Source organism: Buceros rhinoceros, unplaced genomic scaffold, assembly GCF_000710305.1.
Source record: "Buceros rhinoceros silvestris isolate BGI_N320 unplaced genomic scaffold, ASM71030v1 scaffold32468, whole genome shotgun sequence".
Classification (NCBI taxonomy): Eukaryota; Metazoa; Chordata; class Aves; order Bucerotiformes; family Bucerotidae; genus Buceros; species Buceros rhinoceros.
The window spans coordinates 5,608-16,970 of NW_010426847.1; the positions used below are offsets into that span (position 1 = coordinate 5,608).

The 11,363-nt window shown below is 53.8% G+C and overlaps 2 protein-coding genes across 2 annotated transcripts in view; both read right to left on the bottom strand.

Annotated features, from left to right (window-relative positions):
* The window catches only part of BAIAP2L2 (BAI1-associated protein 2-like 2), a 10,842-nt gene extending 4,398 nt beyond the window's left edge, over positions 1 to 6,444 (bottom strand). The window contains exons 1-10 of the mRNA XM_010141674.1: positions 6,264 to 6,444; positions 5,339 to 5,414; positions 4,945 to 5,031; positions 3,830 to 3,891; positions 3,212 to 3,283; positions 2,484 to 2,600; positions 1,940 to 2,086; positions 1,334 to 1,486; positions 916 to 1,054; positions 13 to 93 (exon numbers count right to left, since the gene is read on the bottom strand). Coding sequence (XP_010139976.1) covers positions 13 to 93; positions 916 to 1,054; positions 1,334 to 1,486; positions 1,940 to 2,086; positions 2,484 to 2,600; positions 3,212 to 3,283; positions 3,830 to 3,891; positions 4,945 to 5,031; positions 5,339 to 5,414; positions 6,264 to 6,320 — 991 coding nt within the window. The 5' untranslated portion in view covers positions 6,321 to 6,444. The remainder of the gene's footprint in view (positions 1 to 12; positions 94 to 915; positions 1,055 to 1,333; positions 1,487 to 1,939; positions 2,087 to 2,483; positions 2,601 to 3,211; positions 3,284 to 3,829; positions 3,892 to 4,944; positions 5,032 to 5,338; positions 5,415 to 6,263) is intronic.
* Positions 6,445 to 8,790: 2,346 nt separating this feature from the next.
* Positions 8,791 to 11,363, bottom strand: part of PLA2G6 (phospholipase A2, group VI (cytosolic, calcium-independent)) — a 14,547-nt gene continuing 11,974 nt past the window's right edge. Inside the window, exons 14-16 of the mRNA XM_010141675.1 lie at positions 10,643 to 10,810; positions 9,461 to 9,534; positions 8,791 to 8,932 (exon numbers count right to left, since the gene is read on the bottom strand). Coding sequence (XP_010139977.1) covers positions 8,791 to 8,932; positions 9,461 to 9,534; positions 10,643 to 10,810 — 384 coding nt within the window. The remainder of the gene's footprint in view (positions 8,933 to 9,460; positions 9,535 to 10,642; positions 10,811 to 11,363) is intronic.

Here is an 11,363-nt window from a genome sequence, read left to right on the forward strand (position 1 = left end):
CCCCCGCCGCGCCACCCCCCCCCCTCCCTCCGCTGCTGCCACTGGCCTCGCCGAAGGAACCTGAGCGGGAGGTACGGCCGGTAGGGAGCAAGCCTGCGGGGAAGCATGCAAGGATCAGACTGGAGTCTGGCATCCCCCTGCAAGGCCCACGCTGCCCTGAAGGGACCAGTGCTTCCCCAGTCAAGTAGTTACTCTAGGGGGAGGAGTAGCTGGCCTTTCTCTGCAGGGAGAGCATGGGCAAACCATGGTAAAACATTCATCTTGCAGGAGAAAATCAACTCAAAACTGAAACCACTTGCTTTGCATTGTGTCCTCTTTGGCCAAATGTCTAGAGCATAGCTGCTGCACGCCCAGGGTGATGCCCTGGCTGCTGGCTGTCTTCCCAGTCCTGCTAGAGGAACTGGATGTTTGGGTCATTTTTCTCTCCCCCTGACTCTTTTTTTTTTTTTTTCCCTAAAAGATGCTTATATTTTTAAAAACGCTTTAAGCTGAAATTTTTCAGGAAGGAAAAGCAGGTGAGACATGAGGTAACTGGCTGGGTTTTGCAGGGCAGGGTAATGTTTAATCTGGCAGTGCACGGGAAGGTGCGTTGCCATAATGACAACTCCGGTAATAATCAGCCCTCATGGTTCAAGGAGCCTTGAAAATTGCACACCTGTATGTTTCCCCTCTCATACAACCAGACAGGAAACCTGGCCATGTCCTGGATGGACAATGCTCTGAAGGCTGTGCTCAGACCCTGCTCTGAATGACTCTGCTTCATTCAGCCTTGCCCTCCCCAGCTCCCGTATGCACTGTCCTCTCACCACGCCCAGGAATGTGGATGAGGACCGGTGGTCCCTCCCCAAACCCTGTTCCCAGAGGGGCCCAACCCCTGAGTCTCCCCACAGCATTGCTCCCAGATACGGGTCATACTAGCTGATGGTGTCCTCCGCAGTGGCTGCCGGGGGGGCTCTGGTTGAGGAGACAGTCTCATTTCTGGAGGCTCCGGAGAGAAGACACTGGATCTACTCCCAGTCATGGGAGAAGCAAAGTCCCCAAGGGGTCTCTGGGGCTGTTGGAAGGAAAGGAAGCTGAACACATATCCACAGGGGCTGCGTTAAGCAGGAAACGTTCTGAGAGATACCCAATCCCTCTCAGATACCAAACTCAGCATGTCCCCCCCTTGCAGCCCATACACATGCTTCCCTTCATCTTGGCCAGGAACGGTCATGGAAGCTGGACAAAGCAACAAATATCATGGCTGGCCAAGGACTGGGCTTGCCCTGCAGGCTGGAAGGGGCAGCTGCAGCCTTGCGAACACCAAGGCAGAGGCTGTCTGCGATTTCCTCACCATCTCGAGGTGGGTGGGAGTGAGCCGGCCTGATGGATACCCCTGGCCATGGGAGGCTGTGAGAAGGCTCTGCGAGTGGCTGTTTGAGGGGTTGCGGCTGGCCTCCAGCTGCTCCTTCCACTGCGGTGCCTTGGTCTGTATCATGCCCCGAGCCTGGGGAGAGAAAGAAGAGAGGGTGACAGACAGGGAGAGAGAGACAAAGGCTGCCACATCCATTAGATTAGGGACCAGGTCTTTCTCCAACTATGTTTGTGGGAATGGCTAAACAGAGCCCCGCAGGAGCAAATGTCCAGGATGGCACCCTGCAGCAGTGACCCTGCTGTCCCAGTGACCCTGCCATATATACCTACATCACCTTCCCTCTCATCACTCACGCACCCAACTATCCTCACGTCAGCACCGTCCTCAGGCCCAGCCATGCTCTCCCAGCCTAGCACAGTCAGCCTGGACCCCACAGCAAGAAATGGTTTCCTGCCCAGTCCGTGCACAGATGCTGCCTTCACCCAAGGGGTGGCTCAGCTCTGGCTCCCTCCTGCCTGCATGCCCCCCACTCCAGCCATGCTGCCTGCTCCCCCAGCTCTGTTCTCCGGCACACCAGGGACGTACCCTGCTGTAAAACTGGAGGAGAGTGTTGTAGAGCATCTGGTGCTTTTCAGCCAGGAAGCGGTAGCGGCGTTTCTCCTCCAGCTCAGCCTCCCTCTGGCTCTCAGAGACAAATGACTGCATCTCCGAGCGCATTCGCATCACATTCTCCTGGACCACAGGGGAAAGAGGGAGGAAGGGATCAGCCTAAATCCAGCAGAGTGGGCTTACACGGCGAAGGGTTGAAACAGGTCATCATGTCTATGAGCTTCCCAGTCCGCTCACAGCGCTGGAGCAGCACAAAGGAGCTAGAGTGCCAGAGACCAAGTCCTTACTCACTGAGACCTGCTAAAGGAGGCAAGGGCTTGGCAGGAGTGACCACTGCAGGTCAACAGCACCCTGTAGAAGAGGCATTACCTCCTTTCCAGATAAGCCTGCTACCTTTTGAATGTTGGGGGAAAACCCCCTGGCTTTTAAGGAAGGACGAAGTTGCTCAGAAATCAGTCCTGGCTTCAAATAAAACCATCCAGTTGTTTTTCCAACTCCTCTTCCTGCAATCACTGCTCACCTTCATCTCCCGGACATTTTTATCACGGGCTCTCTCCATTCTCCATAGTTCTGCCATGCACTTATCCAGGTTGGTGGCTCTGCGTTGGTACTCCAGCTCATACTGCTTCTGGCTTTCCTGCCAGGGAGAAACCAGGCTGGGTGAGGAACTGGAGACCCAGCCACAACGGGATGCAGCAAGGGTCCTGCTGTCATGGGTGGGTTGAACTTCTAAGTCCCCCTGAAATCAGGCTTTACCTGAACCTCTTATAAAAAGTCTTTCCTCACCTTTCTCTTCATTTTGAAGGGTCACAGGGTGCTATTGAGCCTCAAGATCTCACAAGCAAAAACTGTCACCCAGCTGCCTCAGCACAGGGAGCAAGCCTCCAGGCCTCTGTCTCCCCCCATGACACGACCCACTGGTGTGGCCAGCTGGGCCACAATGGCACAGGACACACGTGCATGCAAAAGCTGAGGTTTGGGATAGCTGGGAACTCTTGCTTTTGGGATGCTGAGTCTCTCAGCCCCGCTGAAGCGTTCAGCAAGTCCTGCTGCACAAAGGAGAACAGTTCCCTGCCCTCTTTAGCCCTCTGTCATCAGCCAAACTAGGTGGGGTTTGGTCCATGATGAGAGAATAAGAAAAAGCCCCTTAACTCCTGCTGAGAAAAGTCAGGGAGACACCTCAAGTGCTCAAGTGAAAGCCCTTGGGCAGAGGGAAGAGGAAAACAAGAAGGGTTCAGAAGAACTCACACTGATGAACTGCACATCCATCTTGGAGTTCTTCTCCATATGCTGCAGCAGGTCTACATGGAAGGTCTGAGCCTGGAAAAGGTGAAGGAGCCATCACCCTTGTCCCCTTCACCATACGGGATGAAGGTGCGCGTTGCAAAACCCCAAGAGCTAGTGACCCCTTTGTCACCTGGGCCCAATACAGAGCCAGGGGGTCAGCACTCAGCACCCACCTGACCATTACCCTCAAGCTTTGGCACAGGCACAAACAGCAGTGTCTGGAAGGGTTAGCATCCCCTCCGCTCCTGTCCCACCACTGCCACCCCAGGAAGGACAGGACAGCCTCACCACACCTTTAGAGCTGGGCATTGGTCTACTGCGCAGCTGCCACTGCACTTGTGGAGAGGTGGTGACAGTCCACCAATGGCACCAAACATGGTACAACAGCCAGGCTCCGGGCTGCCAGCGCTGTAACCGGCCTCTGTCACACGCAGCAGGGATAGCATGGGAGCAGGCACCTGCCAGCAGGTATGTGAGAGAGTGGGAGATGGGGCCGATCAGGCAAATGCTGGCATGCTGTGGTTCTTCAGGAAGTCCCTTTTCTCCCTAGCTGCACCAGTCCTGGGGAAAATCACTCACCACGACTTCCAAATCAGAGCTCAGGAGTCTCTGCATGTCAGACATCTGCATCAGAATTTCACCTTCCGGGAAAAAGACAGGACAAGGTCAAATACTCCTGCACACATTTCCTCGTGTGCCCAAAGAGGCAGCCCAGCAGCGTGCAGCTCAGGCTGATGATCTACGGGTGTGAAAGTCCAACAGATATCGCAGCGCACTGCTCTCTGCACCCTGAGAGAGGCTGGTAGCTCAGCTCAACCACCACTCCCCAGGCACTGCCAGTGTGGGGCTGCCCCAGCCCACGCATCTGCCAGACCCGTGCTCTGCCACAGCCCACGGTGCTGACAGGCAGCCTTGGATCTGCCATGGGTTCTGGGTGCTGGTTTACTCTGCCACTGTCCCTATGATCCCCGTTTTTAACCCCAGTGGCACCCCAGCTGTGGTGCATGGGTCTGGCTGTCCTACAGGAAAGCGGCTACAGCACTTGCTGCTGATGCCGTGCGCGGTCCTGCTTCACTGCTGTGGGTATTACGAAACTGGGAAAGGAATGACAGCGAGCAGAGAAGTGAGCCAAGTGGTGCAGATGGCGATGGGAGTCTGCAGAAGAGACACATCTGCTGGAAGCTTTTCACTAAAATGTTTAGCACTAGAGCAGTTGCTTGAACGTATTTCCGGCAGCCATCTTTAGGCTGCAGAATTATTTGTACTGCTGAGTGTCAGCCCCTCAGCTCCATTTCAGCTGGCTGCAGGCTCAGGAGGACAATACCCCATCAGCTGTTGTCAGTCCATGCTCCCCAGCTTTTCCCTCACACCTGCAAGGAGGAGCAAAATGGTTCTTCCAAGATGAAAACTTCAGTTTGCAGGGCAGGATGCCTCAGCAAGGACTGGCTTCCATGAGAATTCCATCACTGTAGGGACATCCCAGGGGCTCGGCTCAGTCATTGATCTCAGAGAGATACAGGGGAGAGTGCTGTGGCCTCGGGGGATATTCAAGGACACACAATAAATTTGAGTCTCACTGCCTGGACAGGGCCTGGCTGTCTTTTTCCCCACAATACTTGGAAAGGGACCAACTAAGGGGAAAAAGTAACTGTTGGTGATCACAGGACAGAGGATGGCAAGTGGAAGAGCCTTACCCAGTACATGTGAGGTGGAGCTCTGCAGCGCTTGCTCCCCAATCTTCTCAATTGCCTTAAAATACACTTCAGCTGCTTTGGATAATGCTGTGAGGAGAGGAGAGAGGAGGTAAGGATCTGGCCTGCCTTACCACCATCACCAGACCCAGCAAGCAGCACACAGGACAGCCACCTCCTGGTACCTTGCCTACAGACAAGAGCACCCCTGCTCTCCCCATCTGTGCCTAATAATAGTAGCAGGTCCTGGAGCAGGAGAAAAGTGAGTAAGAGCAGCTGAGGACATGCCACGGAGGGGACCAGCAGCCTTGCTCTGAGTGACAACAGTCCCTCCTGATGCACGATGGACATCCAGGATGGATGCAGCAGCACGATCTGGAGCGTGGACCCCACTCACCATGGAAGGCACGCAGGTAGTTGTTTCCCAGGTACACCAGGTTCTCCAGCGCAGGATTGAACTGCTCCAGGATACTCTGTGGCCCAGAAGAAGCGTGTTAATGTCAGTCTTCCATGCTCCAGAGACCTCAGTAGGTCAATGATCTCCTGCTGTGGTTTGGCTGGGTGCAGGAGGACCCAGGGAGCTCCCCAGCCACGATGCTCACTCTAGAGCCAAGTTGTCGCCTGAAAATGACTTTCTCCCAAGGCCCCACAGCCACTGAGGACAGGGAAGTAACTGCAAGGGGATCTGAGCAGCCCTTCCCTTCACCCCGGAGCCAGCTGGGGTGAGGGCCAATGCTTATTATCCAGGCATGAACATGACTTTTTCCTGGCCAGGATGCAGTGCACTGCCGGAGTCAGCAGCTTGCTAAGGGAAGGGATGGAGTGCTTCAGACCAGCCTCCCAGCTCTTACCTGCTCTGTTTATCAAAGGTGTTTACTGCCTACAGCAGAGCAGACTGGAGGCTGGAATAAGCAATTCCCCCTTCTCCCAGCCCTCACTGCCTTGGTGCAGCAGCCATACGCATAGGGAAGGGTTTGTGAGATCAGACTGCTCTTCCCAGCAAAGGGGAACAGCTGACTAAACTCCTTCCTACCAGCAACCAAGGTGTGTGACCCTTCATAAACACGCTCCATGTCCAAACCACCCTGGCTGCCCAGTTTCCTCCCGGATCTGCCTTCAGATCCACATCGCCCTCCCCCGCTGCCAGCTGTCTGCTCTCAAACACAGTCCAGAGCCCACAGAAGCTGCTGCAGTTCAACCTAGGGATGGATCCAGCCCTCAGCTGTCCACCCAAGGGAGCCTTTGGCAGAAAACTGCTCTTCTCCTCCCACCCGCACATCTCCCCTGGGCAGACAGGAGCAGCCTTTGGTGGCGGCACTCACCTTATAGATGGAGATGGTGGATCTGTAGGACAGGTCCATCTTTGGAGCCTTTTCCATCCCCCGCAGGGAAGCAAGGAGCAAAGAACACAAGGTGCTATACTGGCCCAGAGGACTCTGCTGCTCCACAGCCGACTGGATTGAAAGAGCCTGTTGCTGGCAAGGTAGGACAGCAGGAAGACACAGCTGTGGTACAAAGGGAACAGAGAACTCCTGGAGTTTAATAATTCACCAGCCGAGAGGCTGGAACTTGATCTCTGGAAGTAACCGGACTCTGGGGAGAGAGGAATTCTGTGACAGCCAGCAAGGGCATGTGACTGCCTGCTTGCATTATTGATTGCCAGCTCGGTACCCAGCTCTCCCCGCCCCGACACCTGTGGAGCAGCCACCTGCCAGAGGAACCGCCTTACGGCTGGCTGCCTCCATCACTGGCTCACTCGGCCTCGCTGTGCTAGTGAAGCATCTTCAGGGCCCTGGCACACAGCAAATACCAGGGGCTGGGGGGAACTGTAAGAAAAGCTCAGAACAGGTTTCAACTCTCCCCCTCTGCAGGCCGCAGCCCTCTGGGTGCTGGCCTCTCCCTCACTGCCACTCTCAGTGAGACTCCCGAACAGCAGGCACGACTTTGTGTCTGAACCCTCTCCCTGCCTGTCTGCAAGGAGCACAAGCTCAGATCACCCTGGGAAGCCCCTGAAGATGGTGCAGGCTCAGAGGGGGAAGCGTATAAGCCAAGGGTAAAAAGCAAGGAGCTCATGTTCTCTCCACCCCAAGATGGGGGGTTTGTTTTTCCACAGGAGGGTAAGCCTCTCCTATATACAGGTTAAAGAAAGCCTTTACTCCACATTAAAAGCTCTTTAATTCCACAGCCTCGTTTGCAAAAGCAAGGATCAGAAGACACAGTCGGTTTTTAGCCCTATTCATGACTCAGCACCCACACTCCTGCCACTGGTGTCCCTCAGCAATCGGTGGACACCGGGTCCAGCAAGCTTGCAGCAGTTACCTTGTCCAGGAACCACCCGCAGATACCAAAAGTCAAAGCCCCATCTCCAGTCATTTGTATCCTGAGGGTTTCCAGTGTTCCTCTTTTTAGGCCCAGCCACCTCCAAGAGGATTCTCCCATGGGAACTGGTTCAAAGCCTCTCCACTGGCTGCATGCAGTGCTGTGCTTTGTGGGACACCCAGTCACTCACACCACACACCTGCTCCCAGGGCTGGCTGCAGGGCCAGGCCATTCACCTCTTCAGCCCACATAAAGGGTATAATCCCCACTTTCTACCCGTACGAAATTCAGAGTCTGCAGGCTCAGAACCCCTCTGGGACCTTGCAGAATGGAGAGAGAGACAAGACAACCATGGACTTCCATGGACAATGGAACCAAATGCAAACCTCTCTTTATTTCAGGTCACGTTACTTTTGCATAGCAGCACTGTTCATAGCAGCAGTCCATTCAGTCAGAAGCAAATGATTAAGAATTCAGTTTTCCAGGTTACTCCTCAAAACACATACAAACAGATCATAATTTATTTATAAATACGCAAAATTTACTGCAGAAACATTGAACATCCCAGCATTTTACCGCTGGGATTTCCAGCAGTAAAAAAAAAAAAAAAAATCCAAATTCTCACAGGGTCAACTCCTTTGGTAGAACCTGATCTCAGAGCATTGCAATTCCATGGTCAGAATACAGAGAAACGATCTCTCTACCGAGCCAAGGATGTTGTCCCTCATCTCAAGCTTGCTGCGAGTAAAGATAGACATGTCAGCCCTCGAGCAAAGAGCAGCACAGCAAGGCAGCAGCACAAAACAGTCTCCACGGGGGTCTACTCCCACCCGGGGTGTGGTCAGTACCTGTGCTGCCAGCCCAGCTCAGAGGAGGAAAGGGGAAGGTGCCACAGAAGACAACTGGCTCAGGAAAGGTTCCTCCTTCTCCCAAGGCCAGGGGCATCATTCTGCCTTATATCCACTGCAGAAAGTTGCTGTGTTTCTGCTCCCCTTCAAACAAGTCATGTGGAGGGTGAATAATCCCTTTTCCCCATACTATACACTCCAAACCACTCTGGCTCCAGTGGGCCAAGTAAACCTTGGGGTTTCATCTGGCCGTGGCCCATTCTGGGATAGGGGAAGGTGCGTGATGCTTTGGCAGTGGAGATGCTGCACAGCCAGGAGACAGATTCCAGCTGCTACAGCTCAAGAGGGAGGAACAAAAACAACATGCTGATCTGGATGATCTGCTACAGGGAGGTGGGGGCTCTGTACGTTCAGACGCCAGGGCAGCAAAACCGAGTGCAGCAGCAGAGGTGGGGCTACAGTATGAAGGTAACCGTCAGCATTCCACAGCTGTCTGGGAATACAGGGGTGTGTCCTGGAATACATGTCTATGTGCACTGTTGTCTGCTAAATATCATTAATTCCTTAGTAGTGGTAGTAGTCCCTCCCCCCACTCAACACCTTGCTTCAAGGGCAAATCCGAGGCATTTCAGTGTCTGTTGCTCCTTGCCACGGGGATGCAGAACGGGAGCCTCCAGGTCAGTCATCGGCAGAGATGTTGTACCAGCTGCTCAAACTGCTCCCACTGCTGGTAGATGTAAAGCTGGGTGTCCCACAGCGCATTCACCAGCACGGCATCATTCACCTCGTCCAACAGGACCTCCATCTGCAGCTGAGGGCTCAGCCTGCACACAGCAAGACAGCATCACTGGCTGGGCACAGACACGAACACATCGAGGCAGCAAGACTGCCAAGCCCAAGACTTGTGCGAAGTGGCTCCTGCTGTCCTGGGTGCTCACTCGCCCCTTTTTAAGCAGGCTTGCAGAGCAGAGGCCTTCCCCCTCCTTCAGGGCCCATCCATGCTCTAGGCTGACCCACAGTTCAGCAACAGCAGCACCTAAGGCAGGCCTGAGTCTGCACACATGCCATGCATGGTGGAACAGGGCAGGATGCACATCCCTGAAGGACCCGTTAGACAGCATCCTGAGACCCCACTAAGTGACCCCAGACAAGGGGTGCTCAGTGCACCAGCTCGCACAGTGAGCCATGGCATCCTCTTATGTCACTGAGGCAGTGGAGAGGGAACAGGGGCACAGGTCTGGGCAGGCATGCTTCTGGAGGGGACACTATTTGAGATGATGCATGCCACAGCCAGGTCTGAAGTGACAGGGATAAAAATAGGTCTGTGCAGAGAGCGGAAAGAAAGCTCCTACCGGAAATAAGGGATATCCGTCATCTCGCACCAGGCCCTGGCACGATCCACAGCTGGGCCATCTGCATCAGTGCACTGCAGGAGAAACAGGCCCACAGTGAGCGTCTGACTGTCACACTGCTCTCCCCCCGCCTGCAAGAGGCTCCCCTGGCACCAGATGGAACTGCACAGGCTGCAGAGGGAAAGGGAAGACCAGGAGCAAGCGCATCCTGGATGGCACCATTCACCACCAAGAGCGGGGTGGCTTTTTATTTCTTTTATTAATGTAGGAGCAGTGCTCCCAGTCCTTGGGACACAAGGAATTTCACCCTACAGATCCTCCATCCATCACACCACCAAGTGAATTCCCTTAAAGAAACCCCCAGGATGATCTGAATCACAGCCCCCTTGGGATACAATCCCTATCCGCCTCTGTACCAGCCCAGCACCAGCAGGGCCTGTGATCACTACAGGCTTTCTGGGCTATCCTGGGAGCCCTGAAGTAAGAGACTGGGGAAGCAGAAGGATCCCCCTGGATATTTTCTGGCTTTAGGAAGCTAAAAAGGAGATAAAGCAACAGAATTAAGATTACAGTCAGAACCTCAGTTCTGATCTTTCTGGCTTTCATTCACATGGAGTGTTTTCACGCACAACATTTAATGAACTAGTTTCTGAAGTATGCAAGAACCTCTGCCTATTACACACTCCTACCCACAGCTCTGAACTGCTGCTTTTTATTAGTGACACTCCACTTCTCTAGCATTTACTGATTTCCCCAGTGAGGATAACAAAGCTGTTTTAAAGAAAAATTGCTGTATTCCAAAGTGTGATTTTTTTTCTTTTTGTTCCAGATTGCTCAGGTGATAACCACTGCTCCCTGGAAAAACACCGAGTTTCACGAACTCACACCTGCAAATATTCCTAAGCGTCACTGACCACCATCCTGTCCCCAGCTCCTTTCAGCTGCAAGAATCTCCCTTGGCACTCAAAATCCCAAAGAGGCAGACAGGGCTTCAGACCTGCTGTGCTCCCGCATTTCTTAAAGTTACCTACTAAGTCCATTCCTTGAACTGGCCACGGTCGGAGCAGTTTCAAGGAAATAGAACTTTCTTCCAAAAGGAAGAAGCAAAAGACCAGAAACCTTTGTTCCCTCCCTGCAAACAGCCCCAGGGGTCTTGCCCCATCGCCTCCTCCCAGTACTCACACAATCCACCACCATCTTGCCGAGCTCCCTGGCCCCAAAGACAGTCTTCGCCAGCTCCCAAGGGTTGGAGGGGCGGAAAACATCCACGGAGCTCACTGGGACCTGTGGAGGCTTCCCTGTCCCCAGTGAGACCACCAACCCCAATTTTCTTACTTCCCGCTTCTGACCCTGTGGATAAACAGAACATTTGTTTGCCCAGACCAACAATTAAGGGGGAGCATGTCTTTCACACCACCACTCTGGGGGACATGCTGAAAGCCAAGGCAAAAGGCGCTCTCTCATCCTCCCCCCTTTAGTACTGCCTGGCGAGACAGGTCTAATCCATGTGATTTCAACAGTTGCACAGTTCTGTCCCTTACAGGCCCAGCTGCAACCAAACCCATGGGATCACCCCAAAGATGAGTCCTGACACCAGGTGACTGTGCAACAGTCCCACTTTTTCACCTTTTTTGGCAACACACCTCCCCTTTCAGCCTCAGGAAGGGGCAGCTGCCAGTGGTTGGTCACATTTCTGAGGAACCTGCAACACCACAGAAGCCATTTGCTCTTCAGCCTTGCAGAGCGCCCTACCATTGTCTTCTCCATTTGTTTTTGGGCAGAAGAAGGCCCTGCAGAGCTGCGTAAAGGAGCCACACACAACCATCAACTGAATCGTCCTTGCTGCAAGTAGCAAATAGCAAGCACAGACTGATAGGGCTGCCTCTCCGTCTCATCCCTCATC